This window comes from Myxocyprinus asiaticus, chromosome 40, assembly GCF_019703515.2.
Source record: "Myxocyprinus asiaticus isolate MX2 ecotype Aquarium Trade chromosome 40, UBuf_Myxa_2, whole genome shotgun sequence".
In the NCBI taxonomy this organism is placed as follows: domain Eukaryota; kingdom Metazoa; phylum Chordata; class Actinopteri; order Cypriniformes; family Catostomidae; genus Myxocyprinus; species Myxocyprinus asiaticus.
Window position 1 is genome coordinate 37692255 of NC_059383.1, and position 17691 is coordinate 37709945.

General features: G+C 40.7%; 1 protein-coding gene across 6 annotated transcripts in view; it reads right to left on the reverse strand.

Moving 5' to 3' along the window:
* The window catches only part of LOC127430463 (probable helicase senataxin), a 30317-nt gene extending 12626 nt beyond the window's left edge, over window positions 1–17691 (reverse strand). Inside the window, exons 1-9 of one of the 6 annotated variants that reach the window (XM_051680244.1) lie at window positions 17586–17691; window positions 12353–12556; window positions 6001–6208; window positions 5670–5779; window positions 5314–5533; window positions 4474–4584; window positions 4174–4348; window positions 3778–3871; window positions 56–3628 (exon numbers count right to left, since the gene is read on the reverse strand). In XM_051680244.1, the coding sequence (XP_051536204.1) occupies window positions 56–3628; window positions 3778–3871; window positions 4174–4348; window positions 4474–4584; window positions 5314–5533; window positions 5670–5779; window positions 6001–6208; window positions 12353–12550 (4689 nt within the window). In that variant the 5' untranslated portion in view covers window positions 12551–12556; window positions 17586–17691. Of the gene's footprint in view, window positions 1–55; window positions 3629–3777; window positions 3872–4173; window positions 4349–4473; window positions 4585–5313; window positions 5534–5669; window positions 5780–6000; window positions 6209–12352; window positions 12557–13283; window positions 13609–15023; window positions 15054–17131 lie in introns of those variants that run through there. The other 5 variants (XM_051680245.1, XM_051680243.1, XM_051680246.1 and 2 more) reach the window with 5 other exon arrangements.

The window sequence follows — 17691 nt, forward strand, 5'->3', positions numbered from 1 at the left end:
CAGTCCTGACCACAACCAAAGATTTAAGAGTTATGGAAATAAGTTGTAGTCCCACCTCTTCAAAAACATTCATTAGCAGCAGGGGGTACAAGGTGTTGAAGTACTCCAGGTAGCTATGGAATTTTTCTGGCACTTCTTTCAGTGGCAGTTGACACAGGTCATCTGGACTCCCAAACGTTTTGTAGTTAGCAAGCATCCTATATTCCCACTTAAGTATTGCTTGGGTCAAGACTGAAAGGTCAAATTTCTGGCTTTGATCCATCGTGGGCACTGGTTTGTGAACTGGAGCTTCAGGTCTTTGGTATATTTTGTAAGATGGTGGTTCAGAGGCAAGGCTCATTTTAGAACAAACTACTGATTTAGGGGCATGGCTCAGAGGCCGGGGACTTTGTTTGGAAGGAAATGGCTGTGGCAATTGTGGAAAAGGCAAAGTAGGAATTGTTTTTGGGGGTGCCATTGCTGAAGGCAGTCGGGCACCCTTAGCTTTAGCAACATTAGATGCAGGAGGCGGCTTTGCCTCTTTTTCCATTTCCAGGACAAGTGAAGCACTGCGGGAGCTGGGGGTGTATATTTTTGTGGTGGAAGGTTTGGCCTTTTTCTGAGACAAGGGTGACATGCCAGGCTTCAAGAACAAATGATCGTCATTACGTATGGCTTCCGAAAGTGGGGTGGGAGTAGTCTGCAGAGGTTTATGTGCCAACAAAATTGGCTGCTCTGACTCGCTAACTGGATCAAGGTCCATGTCAACAGGATCTCTCTGGGTAAGAAGTAATCCTTCACCATTTTCTTCATCAAATTGTTCCATTTGAGAGCACAGTTCAATGTCTGTAGGTTCCATCTGAGTGAGCAGCATGTGTTCATCATCAACCTCTTCTTTTGCAACTTTTCCCCTTTCAGTGTTGACAGCGACATCAGCAAGCTCACAGTTTTGAAAGCATTTGGACTCTATACTACCATTTCCAACCCCTTCACCTCTAGCCTCATTGGTTTCACCAGTGTAGTTGGTTTTAATTTTGGCTGCAGCCTTTTCATTGTCTTCCTGATGGTCAGGATCTGGCTGAGGATAGGGGAAGAAATCACAATCCTCTTCAGTTGCAACTGAATTTAACAGATGCATTTCACCAGGTTGGGTGCTCCTTGTTGGTTTGGGAGCCAGTGTTGTGGGGGATACTGTTGCTGGCCTCTGATGCTTCTCACGAATTTGCCTGAAAAACTGCATGTCTTGAGATGCCAAAAGTTTCTTGTTGCCCTTTACTATACGTTTCTGCGGAGAGGTCTTAGTGGTGCGACACCCTCGTCTTTTCTTTTGTTGTGGCTCCACTTGCACTTTCTGGCCATGGCACCGAAGTTTAGCAACACAATTCAGGGAACGTTGAGAAAGATCAAAAGCTTTTCTTTCCTTCTTTTTCAATCCCAAACGCTCCGCTGTTGATTTTGGCTCAACAGCTTTACGAACCTTCTTTGGTGGAACAATGGCAGGTGTGTCACGTGATGTTAAGGTAGAAACGTAAGGAGAAGAAATGGAGCTGGAGGATGGAGAGTGTGATGGCAGACCAGATGAAGCTGGATTGGTCCAACCTGAATGATCCTCTTCATACCGCGAAAAAGTGCTGCGTTTCCGGGGTTTGTGCCTGATTTTTTGAGCAAGGGTCTCAATTATTAATGGCTTTTTAGCCTGCAAAATGTCTCTCTTATCAGACGGATTTGTTTTTTGGCTTGTGTCTGGTGGAGGTTTTGGTTTCGTGAATTTATCCAAGTACTCTGCCGTACTGGCTACTTTGGACGATGACAATGCACATGAAACAGCTGGCTCTTGTGGTTGTAGCTGTTGTCTGATCTTATCTTCCGATTGCCGACAGGCCCTCTCAATGTCCTCATCTGGAATTAGTTCGGTCTCTGTACTCCACGAGGGAGAGGAGTCATTAGGAGCAGGCTCCAGCCTGAGTGTTTGGTCTAATTTGGGCTTCATCGTCAAAACAGTTGCGTCAACATTCAAATCATCCCAGGCGGATGCCACATATTGCTGGGTCTCAAACTCAAATAATTGTGACTCACTGAGATCATCATAGTCTCGCACTGGACTCTCAGGCAAGACTGGATCTTCTAGAGGTCTATTCTTTACTGGACATAATTTGTCGAGAGACCCCTGGATCTCCTTTGTTGGCCTTTCATCATTTTCAGAAACTTCGTCATAATCATCATCAGAGATGATGATTGTACTGGACTCCAAGTTTTCCTTTGAGGTTCCCGTGGTTCTGGTATTTGATTGTACATCAATACCATAAACTTCTGAATCACTAGATTCAAGCTTGTGGGATTTTTTCAATCGTTTCCATGTGATATCAAGAGGTTCATCATCATCATCATCATTACCATGATCCACCTCAGCTCTAAATCGACATTCCTCCTTAATGGAGGTCACAGGTTGCAAATTTACAGGACAAGAACTCTCAGACAAGTGCCCTAGCTCTTCCTGGCCACTGTTGACTCTGCATTGTCTAACCTCTGGTTCACAAAGCTTTCTTTTGGCAATTGCTTCAATCTTAGACAAATTCTGGTTATCATTTAATCTGGTTTTAATTTCCTGCAGTTTTTCCAAGTCTAATTTAACGTGCACAAACTCTACACAAGGATTTATCTCTGAAATCAGTGCTGGGTTGGGAGGTTCCTTTTTAGCTTTTATCATGTCTTGAAGACCACTCAAGTAATCCTCATTAGAAATGCAGTTTTCATAATCATCAAGTGGCTCCTCTTTGATAAAAGCAGATGCATCTCCTGCTCTGCTTGGACCTACCTTCTGGTCTACGTGTTGCTGATGTAGGGTCGGCACTGAATTTTTGGAAATAACAGCATTTGGAGACACTAAATGTGTAGATGGGACAGGAACTATAGAGGGCGGAGAAGCAGATCGTTCTGGCATTGACCGGACCACTCTTATTAAACACTGTTGAAGCTCGGAAGATTCAGATGATGTAAGGTTCCATCGTTTATTTGGAACTCCACGCAGCTGCTTGTTAAGTAAATTCAGAAAACGGGTAGAGCATGGGTCAGATCCCGACCGAAGCTTTTCCTTCAGCAGTTGTCGAATCAGCATCATGCAGCCTAGAATTATAGCACCAATGCCACTTTCAGATGCAGGTAGTTGCCCTACCACGGCAAGAGACTTTGAGGTTGAACTGACTCGGTGAATCCCACCCATCCTGTCTTGAGGTACAACATTCCATGGTTCATCTGATAGGAGCGTACACATGACGATCACTTCCACCCACTTGGGGGCACAACGAGAGAGTATTCCCATACGTCCTTTACTAACGTGCAACTCAATTATTTGAATAAGGATGCGGGTGAAAAACTCTGTCACTTTGTCATATACATTTGTCGGTCCAATTAGCATGTGTCGATTATCCCGTATCTTATCACAAAGGTAGTGAAGGACCTCACTAATATAGGAGGCGTTCAGCTCTGGAAGTTCTATTATGGAACGGACAAATGGAATGAACCACAGGAAAGTGCTGCCATATACACGCATACTCTGGCCCATCTCAGAATCAAGCACACTGACCAGGGACTGCATATCCTCATAGACCACATAGTTGCAAATACCACTGCTGGACGATGAGCCAGATGCCTACAAGGTAAAGAAAAAAAGCTGTATTGTTTAACAAACACGAAAGCAAAAAGACTACAAAGAACATTGTGAGGGTTAATTACTACACAAAGTAAACAATATAAAAGATACTGTGGTGCAGTACAGAGAAATGTAAAAGGAACTCTTACTTGGCTTGGCTTTTCCAAGGCATAACAGTCATACACCATCTGACTGCAAGTCACCACATTGTCTTCATACTCTGGCTCTACTTTAACCATTCTCCTGTTCATAAACACATTTAAAAAGACTTAAATATCTTATAACTTGTTAAGAGTTCCCAAATTTATTAGCACCAACACCACTTCCACAATATTTGGCTTTTCAAAACAGTCATTTACTGCCAAAATGGGATCATTTAAACTATTTGCTTAGTGCTAAAATTTAGGCAGGATCAATTCAAGCAGAAATTAGGGAGTGCTGCTTTTAGGGTGTTTGTCCATTACTAATGGACAATTACTCCTAATTTTTTTTTACAGCAATTACAGATCTCGATTTTAAATTTTGGGCCAACGTAGGACTCTTACCCCATAGTTTTTTGTTGAATGTTTCTTATTTCTGCAACATAGCTGGCTGCTCCAGTAACGGTCTGGAAAGCCATGTTAGGGTCTATCTGACCCCAGATCTTAGAACCGAGCCGGTCCAGAATTACCATAAAACAGTGGAGAGCTGGCCAGAATGGGTCAGAAGCTGGGTCATCCTCTGAAAAATATAACGCACACACTTTGCAAGTAGACCTTTTTAAATACTGGCGACAACCACTGTATCCTCTCGTGTTTATCGGTAGAAGAAAATTACATCCAGTTTCTTGCAAAACCATGACGTACCCTTTTTCAACCCTTCCATTGTGTTGATTATGCAGAGTGGAATATTGAACTGTCCCATGAACAAAGAGTCCATTGCTTCAGCGCTTAGCTGCGTTAGTAACATGCAGATGCCTATAGGGAACAAAGATGAAGACTTCAAAAAGGTTAGCTTTAAACCTAAAGTTATCCAGCCAAGATCAGGGAGTCTTTTTATTTTTTTTGGTTATGTTTGTTTGATTAATTTTAACACCACACTAGACAGCAGCAGGTCTATTAGGTTACATTAACGCTTACATGTACGACATACAAATCCACATTTTCCACAAGGTTCATTCACTTTAGACAAGTCACAGCGTTTCATTGAACACCTCATCAAGATGGGCATTGTAGTGGAATTTTGAAATATATTTGACCATTCAGGCACGTATCAGCATTAGTGCACATTGGCACCATGAACACGCGTACCACCTTAGTAGTGTCATCTGTTTATCACTCTTGGTAAATGACTCCTGAGCTCAGAAAACCGCTTAAATCAAACTAAACTCTGACATCCAGGTCAACACTACCCCAAGCATATGTGCTATACAAATACTGTAAAGTGACTTGGCAAACGCCTGCATTCTGCCACCAGCATACGTCCCAAAGCCAGAGAGCACATCACATACATGTACACTGCAAATGTCAAATTCACAGAAATCGAAGATAAAACTGCTTCAATAAATGGAAAAACTTAACTAACGCCACACTAACAAAACTCTTACTTCTGCGCTTTGAAGGTATGCCAAAATATCTTGAAGTACAATTTAGTAACAGAAGCAATGAAAAGAAAGACGAAGAAAAAGAGGATCTGGGAAAACAGACCTAGCCAGTAGTTCTTCTTATTGTGTGAGTCATAGAGGTGAGAGGGAAGCCTCGGTACAGTGCCCCCTGCATAAGACCCTGGATCCAAATCTGGAAAATCCAGAGAAACTCCCAGCTCGATGACATAAAACATGCAAGAGAAGATTTCTTGAAGGTCATAGTATGCATCTCTGTCCACACTCCTCATGGTTTTCGCTGCATCAATTGCCCAACGACGCACCTGGAACGGAAAAGGGAAGCAAGAACATGAGCTAAGAGGAATAGGAAAGAAGAGGAATTCTATGGTCTAGCATCATCTGAAGTCTATGGTCTAGCAAGATGTAGCTTTGGTTGAAGGACCAATTTGACTGAATTACCTTTTCATTGGGATGAACAAGCAGCAGATATGTTCCTTGATACTTGTCAAACACATTCAAAGACTGTTTCATATCCTGCAATGTACATAAGGCCTTAACCACCATATCACCTGTAGAGAAGGACAGAGAGGAAATCAATATGTAGAAGATCTCTATTCACATCCCTTAGACATCACATTTAAGAAGATTTGTATTCTATTCTTTTCACAAGTCTTTCAAGAGTTGATTATTCATTGCTCACAGAAAACGCCACAACACATGCCATTTATCAATATTGAGTATTAACCTACACCACACCACACCACACCACTCACACAGACATGTGACTTACCCAGCTCACGGTAGCAGAGTAGGTACGGGTATTTCAGAACTTCAAACAGCGGGAAGCGCAGACTGTTCTGGAATTCTGTAGGTGAGATTTTTGACACTGGTTGTTCACAATCATCTTCAATGATGAAGAGATCATCCTCCTCCAGCTCCTGATCCAACATGGACCCCAACACACGTAAGAGTCGAGCCTTCTCCATTTCCCACAAACGCTAAGAGAGAATTAATGCATATACTCCTTAGATCCATGTGTGATGTTTAATTACAAAAGATACAAATTACAAAGATTTATTTATTAAATTTTACACAATCCATGCTTGCAAGGCGGACTGTGTTGTCATTTCTCAAACATTCTATTGTTATTTTTTGCCGCAATTTACAAGACTTGTGTCTCTGCAGAACAAAAATGGCCGTTTTCCAATCTGTGGGCATTTTCAAACCAGGATAGGCATTTTTCCACCGCTTTACACAATATGCCCATTAGATTCAAATTCCCTACTTTCATTGGAGAGTCCAGAATCACCCATCCTGGTTTGAAAATGCCCACAGATTGGGAAATGGAAGGTGTTAGTGAGGCCAGCAGGGGGGTGCTCACCCTGTGGTCTGTGTGGGTCCTAACGCCGCAGTATAGTGACACTCAACAGCGGCGTTTCACAAAAACCTAGGGTATGGCAAAAAACCCTTGGATAACCAACTCCCACCAACCCCCTCCCCACCTCACAAAAAAGTCCCTGTGCGAGTGCTGAAATGTGACCGTGTAGTGCCTCTCGTCATTGTAATTATTTTTTTTTTCACAGCTTGGCGCATAATTTTATACATTTTACATGTAATTTACCAAGCTGGGAAAGGTTTAAAATAACTAACTACTTAACTAAACATTTATTACCAAACAATCAGTACAGTACGAGCTATTATTTTTACACAATCAACGATTTTTCTCATTTATCCATTTTATGCCTTAATTTTAAACTATATATTAGATTTAAAAAAAAAAAAAAAAAAAAAAGTAGGCTAGTTGATACAAGTAGCCCTTTACAATCATGTTCTATTTAAATAAATACAATTAAATTTAATTATCATGGTCACATTGTATACGTCTGCATAAAGTGCAAGACATTAACCGTATTAAATTGTATGAGGTGTAATTTCACGACTGTCCTGCAGGTGTCTACATAAGTCAAATACAATATGTCCTTACTCCAGAACACTAGATTAAAGACCATTTTCATGTACTTAAATTATGATGCTTTTGGGAAACAGCCCATAATTCCAAGATGATTCATATGGTGGTTTCTATGATATAACTGGGCTTATAATGCATGGGGAAACGAGGCCAACAGACTGAAGTGACGAGCAAACTGCATCTTAATGAAGCATATATTTTTCTGGATTTGTTTGCATGCTAGGGTATGGCAACTGCCACACACAAACGGCACCCCTGGGGACACTGTACTGTAAAAAAACAAAAAGGCACAGTCTTTCGGATGAGACTTTTAACCGAGGTCCTGACTCTGTGGTCAAAAAAAGAAAAAAAAAGTTTCAGAGAAAGATAGATTTACAAGTCTATGGTTTAGCAAATATTGTATATAAATTGGACCTAGCAGATCACATTCAGACAGCTATGATACACTGAACTATTTCATGATACAAGCATTTAATTGTTAGACATTTAATTCTGCTTAAAAGCTTAGGTTTCAACTTGATAATTTTTGTTGAATGTGTTAAATGTTTGTACTTATACATGAGGTGACAAACTAATTTAAAACGCTTAAATGAGATTAAAATTGTAGTAAAGGGAATATTAAATGAAACACATGTCACATGTATATAAAAAGGGCCGTCCTTAGGGCGGTGCAACCAGTGGTCACACCATGCCCCACGCTTCAGGGGGGTCCCCATGGCGATCGCTCCAAACAGCCCGCCTATGACTAAATCAACCCGATTACTTTAAGTTAAATTTTAAGATATAACTTCTTATATTAAAGTTCTTTTAGGTAGAAATACTATAGATCCTCGGTGTAAAAATTAGGCAGAAGCTATTTGCACCCTGGTGCAAATAATGGTATATGCCATTTACACCCCAGTGCAAATAGTGACAGATATTATTTGCACCCATATTTAAATACTAACATACAGTATGGGCATCACTGCAGTTTAAACACTGCAGTGTTTGTTTAGAGTGCCACAGACACACTACATTAACCCCTTCCCCTAAACCCAACCTTAAAAGGTGCTGTAAGCAAATTTAACATTCGGAAGCATTCACATGACTAAGCCACTGAACTAGCCACGCCCCCACATTCCAAAATTCTGCCCTCCAAAAGATAACTGAGACCAAACAAAGTATTGTTTTTTCCCGTTGCTGTCAAATTCAGTGGCACAATAGCGCCCTCAACTGACAAACATTACGAATCATAGCCTCAATGATCCGCTTCAAATACAACGCTCTGAGAACAAGCAAAATTATGGACAGGTGAAAAGCAACTGCTGACACATTTTTATATGCCGACAAAGTCTACAGCTGTCACAGAGACAAGTGAGATACAGCTGAAGTCAGAAGTTTAGATACACCTTAGCCAAATACATTTAAACTCAGTTTTTCACAATTCCTGACATTTAATTGTAGAAAACATTCCCTGTCTTAGGTCAGTTATGATCACTACTTTATTTTAAGAATGTGAAATGTCAGAATAATAGTAGAGAGAATGATATTGCCTTTAAATTGTTTAACTTGGGTCAAACATTTTGGGTATCCTTCCACAAGCTTCTCACAATAAGTTGCTGGAATTTTGGCCCATTCCTCCAGACAGAACTGGTGTAACTGAGTCAGGTTTGTAGGCCTCTTTGCTCGCACACGCTTTTTCAGTTCTGCCAACAAATTTTCTATCGGATTGAGGTCAGGGCTTTGTGATGGCCACTCCAATACCTTGACTTTGTGGTCCTCAAGCCATTTTGCCACAGCTTTGGAGGTATGCTTGGGGTCATTGTTCATTTGGAAGACCCATTTGCAACCGAGCTTTAACTTCCTGGCTGATGTCTTGAGATGTTGCTTCAATATATCCACATCATTTTCCTTCCTCACGATGCCATCTATTTTGTGAAGTGCACCAGTCCCTCCTGCAGCAAAGCACCCCCACAACATGATGCTGCCACCCCCATGCTTCACGGTTGGGATGGTGTTCTTCGGCTTGCAAGCCTCACCCTTTTTCCTCCAAACATAACGATGGTCATTATGGCCAAACAGTTCAATTTTGGTTTCATCAGACCAGAGGACATTTCTCAGAAAAATTTAAGATCTTTGTCCCCATGTGCACTTGCAAACTGTAGTCTGGCTTTTTTATGGTGGTTTTGGGGCAGTGGCTTCTTCCTTGCGGAGCAGCCTTTCAGGTTATGTCGATATAGGATTCGTTTTACTGTGGATATAGATACTTGTCTACCTGTTTCCTCTAGCATCTTCACAAGGTCCTTTGCCGTTGTTCTGGGATTAATTTGCACTTTTCACACCAAACTACGTTCATCTCTAGGAGACAGAATGCATCTCCTTCCTGAGCGGTATAATGGCTGCGTGGTCCCATGGTGTTTATACTCGTGTACTATTGTTTGTACAGATAAATGTGTTACCTACAGGCATTTGGAAATTGCTCCCAAGGATGAACCAGACTTGTGGAGGTCCACAATTTTATTTCTGAGGTCTTGGCTAATTTCTTTTGATTTTCCCATGATATCAAGCAAAGAGGCATGGAGTTTGAAGTTAAAATACATCCACAGGTACACCTCCAATTGACTCCAATTAACCAATCAGAAGCTAATTGGCCAATTGTCTAAAGGCTTGACATCATTTTCTGGAATTTTCCCAAGCTGCTTAAAGGCACAGTTAACTTGGTGTATGTAAACTTCTGACCCAGTGGAATTGTGATAATCATTTAAAAGTGAAGCAATCTGTCTGTAAACAATTGTTGGAAAAATGACTTGTGTCATGCACAAAGTAGATGTCCTAAACAACTTGCCAAAACTATAGTTTACTCAAAATCTGTGGAGTGGTAAAAAAAATGAGTTAGGTTGAAGTCATTAATTGTATATTCCAACTGTATCTCAGGACACTTTTTTTCCCCATTCATATCTTTGAGTAGAAACATTTTTTGCATACTTTTCCATGAAAAAGCAAACCTTACAGCACCTTTGACCTTACCTTAGAAAAAACAACCTTGGTTTTACTACAATAACCATGGATTCACACGGGAACGAGTGCGATTGACAGACCCTGCCCCCGGATGAAACCCTTCTCTGCACTCTGACATTCACTGTTACCAAATCACGGTGATGAAATTAACATTTATATTCATTTTTCTATTATTTTAAGTAGTTTTTAATGAAATATTAAGTGGAAATAGGAAATGGGATGGGAAAAAGAGTGGGACAAAAGGCGGATTCCAACCGCGGTCGCTAGGACAACAGTACACAGTCACAAACCGTCTTTACACCCCACGCCACTGCAGCGACATATATTGGTCAGTTTGTTGTACATTTCTGTGGTTCCACCAGACTATTGGTGTGCAAATAGCTGCACTGTGTGGCAGATGCTAGTTACACTGTGGTGCAAAAAGACGCTCCATAAAAAACAGTGTAGACTAAATTTCATCTAACCCAACCCTTACCCCAAATATACATCTTATATACTAATGATAGTCTTGCGCTAAACATTGGTTCTGTTTCTGTTCCAAAACCTAGGGAGCATCCTCCAGAGGTGGCGTAGTGGACTAAAGCACTGAACTGGTAAGCAAAAGGTTGTTGGTTCAATCCCCACAGCCACCACCATTGTGTCCTTGAGCAAGGCACTTAACTCCAGGTTGCTCCAGGGGGATTGTCCCTGTAATAAGGGCACTGTAAGTCACTTTGGATAAAAGGGTCTGCCAAATGCACAAATGTAATCTTAATTCTGCTGCCTCTTAAGATCTCATTTTGGCCAAATTCTAAGGTAGCATCGTATGTATTCTTCCCTGGGTAGATGATCCCAGAATGCACTGTGATGAGCTCGGCGGAAAAAATAAATCCAAGTTGGCGGATAAAGAGAGCGAAATTTGGATTATAAATATAATCCATTCAATACTTTTACCCCCCTCCCATTTTCTCCCCAATTTGGAATGTCCAATTTCCAATGTGCTCCAAGTCCTCGTGGTGGTGTATTGACTCGCCTCAATCTGGGTGGCAGAGGATGAATCTCAGTTGCCTCTGCACCGGAGACAGTCAATCTGTGCATATTATCACGTGGCTTGACCGCCTTACCACAGAGACATAGCGCCTGTGGAGGCTTCATGCTATTCCACACAGCATCCACAAACAACTCGCCACATGCCCCACCGAGAGCGAGAACCACATTATAGTGACCACGAGGAGGTTACCCCATGTGACTCTACCCTCCCTAGCAACCAGGCCAATTTGGTTGCTTAGGAGACCTGGCTGGAGTCACTCAGCATGCCCTGGATTTGAACTTGGGTCTCCAAGAGTGGCAGTCAGTGTCTTTACTCGCTGAGCTACCCAGGCCCCTAATCCATTCAATACTGAAAAGTATTGATAAATAACATGACACAAAACCAAATACTTTACCCAAAATGTGTGTGCAGTGCATATTTAAGCTCATTAGAGGATTGTCATTTCTTCTGCGTCAACCGTACTGAAATCAGTTACAAGTTGAATGTCCCGTGCGCTGCGTGTGAGGAGCGCTGTTTGAATGATGCACAGAGCTGCCGCCTACATAGGGCTTTCCAAACTGCTCTCTTATGAGGCATCTTTTCAGTAAGGATGCTGCCATAGAAGACAGCTGCCTATGTAGGCAGGAGAAAGCAAGAAAGCTCACCAAGTTTTAGAACAGAGCCATTCTGTCCACCTCTCTTTTGAAGAGACTGCTACGTCCCTGGGTGGGCTCTTGTAAATCTACCAGTTTTTATGACAGCCGCTTAATTCAAAATACTCATGATACACTCTTAACATCAACACCATAGACAGCTATATAACAACTGCTAGACCAAAATTTTTAAGATGGCTGCACACTAGTTTCTGTGCCACATAAGGTGTATAGTAATGCATACAGAATTGTTTTTGGTCTTTTTTTCCCTTATAGCATCCATTTAACCATAAAAGTTCCTTTACACCACAAAAGAAATGGCAGAAAACAAAATGCCATGACAACGGCAAGCTTCTCTGATGCAGCATCAGATTATGGCACTTCTGATGACATTACAGCTGACTTTCTTCAGGATAACTTTACCAAAAACAGTTCCTTTTGCTCTACATAAACAGATGGACAAGTATGTGTATGCCTGCAACTTGAAAACCTCAGCTCTTCTGTGTTGGTGTACCTTGTGCAGTTCAGGGACCTTGTCTCTGGCTCTGTGATACTCCACCACACACTCCAGACAACAGCTCAGATCTTCATTCAGAGCGTCCATCTCTCTCTCAGACAGCTGCCCGGAGCTGTAGCGATGCAACAAGTTGACGATGGCTGCATCACCCTCCGTCTCGAGGGATGTGGTACACCACAAACACTTCTCCATCATAAGCACCTGTGCATGAATGCAAATATACAGAGAAGAACAGCTTAATATTAAAATGTTCTTGAAATATACACTGAAAGTCATTTGCAACTCTAAACAACTTTCCAATTACAAAGGACAAAGGACAATCTCCTGATCATTATTAGCCCTAACCCCAAGTATTAAACTGAGTCGCATAACTCATCCCAGACTGTTCTGTCTCTAGGCATAAATCAAGCAGCTTGTTGAGGGAAGGAGATACGATTACTATGCTAACATAGAAGCTAGAGGTCGACCGATATAGGATTTTGCTGATACCGATAACTAGGGTTGTCATGATACCAAAATTACCAGTAAAACTGTATGATTCTCGATACCAATTTCGATACCACAAAATAAGTCTGATTCTATACAAGTAAACATTGCTTCTATTTTTTTTTTTTATTAATGGGACCCTATGAAATCAGTTTTAGATGACAGGAAATAAAAATAAAAGTTCTAGGCTAAGGTGAAGTGTCAAAATAAAAGCTTCAGGTGAAGTAAATAGGACAGAAATATTTGACTTGTATATAAAAACAAATCTAATCCTCAAAATAATTAAAAAAAATAAATAAATAAATAAATAATATTATATAACAAACTTGACTGGGTCCCACAGTAATATTTTTGTATTATGCAATATTCAACTGGGTACTAGATAAAGTGAAAGATGCATCCAAGAGGACGAGCCATTTTCAAAAGGTAAGAAAGAAGATACCGAAGTTGCAATAAACATCACAATGCTCCATGCCAGTGGGCACCAATTAGCAGACCATGGTCCGGACCCCGGATTTGTTCCATCTGGAGTGCTCCAACCACCAGTCCCCATGCCCCATCTCACCATTTCTGATCTTTCAGCACTAGATCTTTGAATATTTTTCTCTAGGATCGAACATGCTGCCCTTTTGCGCTCCACACATGTTGCTGGCCGGGGGAGAGAGGCAACATGAGGCGCCACAGAGTAGAGCTGCAGATGAGTTTATTTTAACGACAGTAGACCGTAACAGAGAAATACAGTGAGCAGCAATATAGAAGGGTGGCAGAGATAAGGACTGATTTAACAGAGTACTCGCCTGTATGAGTTTTTACTTGTTATAGCTGATGATGGCATTGATAGTGGTAGAACAGACGTTAGGAGGTTTGGCAAACGTAACATCAACTTGGCAAGTGTTAAACCCTTCACCTCAGTTGGGAATAAAATAACACTGATTCTCGTCTGTTATCACGTTAATACATAACATTCTGTTATGAGCGGTTTAGTTAATTATTTTTATATATTTTAAGTTCAAAACTATTTAAAAAAGTATTTCCAGTATTTTTCAAAGATAATATTGAAATGTTCTGTTATGCAGTATTTCACAAAACACATGTTCATAGGCATTTAAAGGTGCAATATGTAACAATTTTCACGTAATATTCACCTTTTTTTGCCAATGTGTGAACAGCTTGTAACGCAACTTAAAAAATGAGCCCTTTCTGGACTTCCTAAGTTGCCTATTAAAGCCTGTAGACTGATTTTAATGCGAAGGGAGTGGGTCGGTTTTGCCGGGAAAATCCAAAGGATGTGACGTTTATGTGCGCTCCCGAGAGCCTTACCTCAGACAGTAATCGCTTCTCTTCCGCTATTCAACAGCAACAACAAACTGCAACACTAGGTAACGTTATCTTACAGATGGAATCCAGCAAACGTCCGGCTCCCAGCACAACACCGACTCCTACACAAACTCAGAGTAAGCCCCAAAAAAATAAAATTAAAAAAAAATTAAAAAAAATTTATATATTTATCTACTGAATCCCGTCTGGCTAAGCGGGAACGTGATCGTGGTCGAGCGAAAACTAGAGTGAACATCGGCAGGCCATTTGATTCCTGGAGGGACCTTCGTTCGGTTTTGGGGATCAAAACCGACCCTGAATTAGCGTTCTTCTTATTGGACAGGTAAACTTACATAACTGCAAAGCATGTGAAATATAGTGCCATAAGGATTGATCTGTGTCATTTTAGCTAAACTACAATAACACATGAAATGAATGCTAGACAATGTTCAAGATAATGCAAAAAGCTCCATTAATTAGCATAACGTAACTTCATATATATCTTCTGTATAACCCTCTATTATTATAAAACAATAGCGCATCGATATATCAAAATGACAGTTGTGATGGAATCACATCAATACTGAATTGTGTCAACATTTATAATGTACAGTCTATTTTATAAACAGCTACTGTCATCATCCACCAAATTTAGCTAACAGCTATTAATAAAGCTGGCTAGCTAGCTAACGCCGACATTGACTGCATTTATATGATAGCCTATGTATCATGCAAAGAATAGAGATTACTTCAAACTACAGTCTCGGATAGTCAGACCTATATCCACACTTTGTTTTAGCCCTGTTCCAGCAGTCTCAGAGTTTGTAGTAAAACAGTCATAACTGTGTAATTTTAATCATGCTACCTCATCTGTCAACATGATGCCGGTGGATCACGTTCAGTCTCTTTGTACGTTACGTCATTGTTTTGGCCGATGCTCACTCGCTCGTGTCCCTATGGAGTGTGTGCACGAGCGCGAGCAACATGTAGCTGACTGCAGTTCACTTAACGGCCACAGGTGTCACTAATAATAAGGGTTTCTGTATCTTACATACTGCACCTTTAAAGGACATTTTGTGTTGGAGTTTGTGTAAATTTTAGTGTAGGTTTACTGCAAATGTATATCAGCTCCAAATATCAGCTATCGGTCTCCTTGATTACTAATAATCGTTATCAACCCCTAGTAACAAGGATCATCTTACAATCATCTACAATGTATTACAATATCATATGTCATACAGGCTAATACTGTACGAGCAGGAATTCATCAACAGTATATTTTGACTTGCGCCAGCAAACACCCACCTAGCAACCACAGAGCAACACCCCAGCAACCACTCAGAACACCCCTACCATGGTATTATCTAGCAACATCTATTTACTAATGATACTACCGCTGTATGGACCTTTTTCACAGACTGTGATGATGCGCTTCCACATTATTTAGCAGCGTAATTCTAGCAAACATTTTTACATTTGCAATTTAACTATCCTATAAATTCATAACTTCATATACTTTGTATTATATTATCCTGGAATTATTTTAAAAAATGCGTTACCACAGATGCGATGAGGTTTCTAACACTGCTGTAGAAAGACTGACAATAAAGTTGCCATCCTGTCGTAATCCACACTCTCCATTTATTTCTTCACTTGGAAAGTTGTTGAAATGTAAAAAGGAAATAGTGGCGGTTTTCTTTTGCTAGAGCAAATGGGTAAGCAAAAAGTTTATTTGCCATGGTCTCCCATTTACACAGCTATCAATTACTTTCCCGTTCCAAAACCCAGAAGTGTGAAAAGGGTCCATTTTTTTGTAAGCGAACACGCTCTGAAACTTATGGTACAAATTAAACTAATTTGTACATCAGTGTTTCTCAGTCCTTTCCTGGAGTACCACGAACACTTTTTGGACGACTCCCTTATTTGACACGCAATCCAGATCATGGAGCACTCTAATAATGATCCAATCAGTAGAATCAGGCATGTTAGATAGAGGACACATGCAAAATATGTAGTGTTAATGGTACTCCAGGAAAGGACGGAGACACTGTTGTACACATTTTCCAAATAATTAATCCAGACAAACTCTAACGGACGCTATGAAATCCTGAACGTAGCGGATAAAAGCGTAGTACAAATTATATTTAAAATTTCCCAAACAGTGCAAAAAGACATAATATTCAACGGATAAGACAAGCATCTGTCTGAGCTACAAATCAAGGTCAAGAACAGCCGGTTTTTCATATTTGTACAAAGATTAAGCCAGTGCAGAACTACACATTATAAAAATACACCGATCAGCCACAATATTAAAACCACCTGCCTAAAATTGTGTAGGTCCCACTCGTGCCGCCAAAACAGTGCCAACCCGCATCTCAGAATAGCATTCTGAGATGATATTCTTCTCACCACAATTATACAGAGCAGTTATCCGAGTTACCGTAGACTTTGTCAGTTCAAACCAGTCTGGCCATTCTCTGTTGACCTCTCTCATCAACAAGGCGTTTTCGTCCACAGAACTGCCGCTCACTGGATGTTTTTTGTTTTTGGCACCATTTGGAGTAAATTCTAGAGACTGTTGTATGTGAAAATCCCAGAAATACTCAAACCAGCCCGTCTGGCACCAACAATAATGCCACGGTCCAAATCACTGAGATCTCTTTTTTCCCCCATTCTGATGGTTGATGTGAACATTAACTGAAGCTCCTGACCCGCATCTACATGATTTTATGCACTGCTGCCACATGATTGGCTGATTAGATAATCGCATGGATGATTGTTGGAATTAAGGTCTTAAAGTTAAGACTATTCTTGAGTAGTCGAAAATGCAGACAGAAACCACTCCATTTCTAATAGTGAGTGCTCTAAAATCACTGGTTATGCAATTCATCCTCTAGGATTAACAAACTATTGTGCAAGCGAAACGAAAGCAAAAATGCCATAATACATGAATGAACATGAAATGAAACTTACCACTCCCAGTAACCGGGTTTCATGCTCTTAAACCAAAACAACCAACGAAAACCACTCAGCAACCAACAAATACTGAATGGATATTATTTTGATTTGTGCAAATGTTCCAGCAACCAAACACCAGTTAAAAAGCAAATATGTTGATATGTTCAGTACCAACATTAAAGTCCAAGACATCCAAGCATTAAAACATACAGCTCCCGAAGTTTTAGTACTAAACATGCTGCCAACCTCTAAAGCAAACAAAACAAGAGCATTAACCTTAGCAAGTATTGGCCTGTTAAAGCGAAAAACAGTCCGTGTCAAGTTAGCAACTTTAGGTCCTCACAGACGCACGAATTCAAATGTAAGCAAAACAAAGGCCTGCACTTAAACTCAAACTAACTTATTACCCACACGGCTCCAACAGAGGAAACTTTTATCTTTCAAGCCTGTTTAATGTCAGAGTAAATACCCTATATCCACTCAGTAGTGTGATTTACATGCTGCTTCTCTCCTGCGCTTGATTTTGCACTCAAACACGCCTGCTGGCGAGTCGCGCTAATATTCCGCCACTGTGC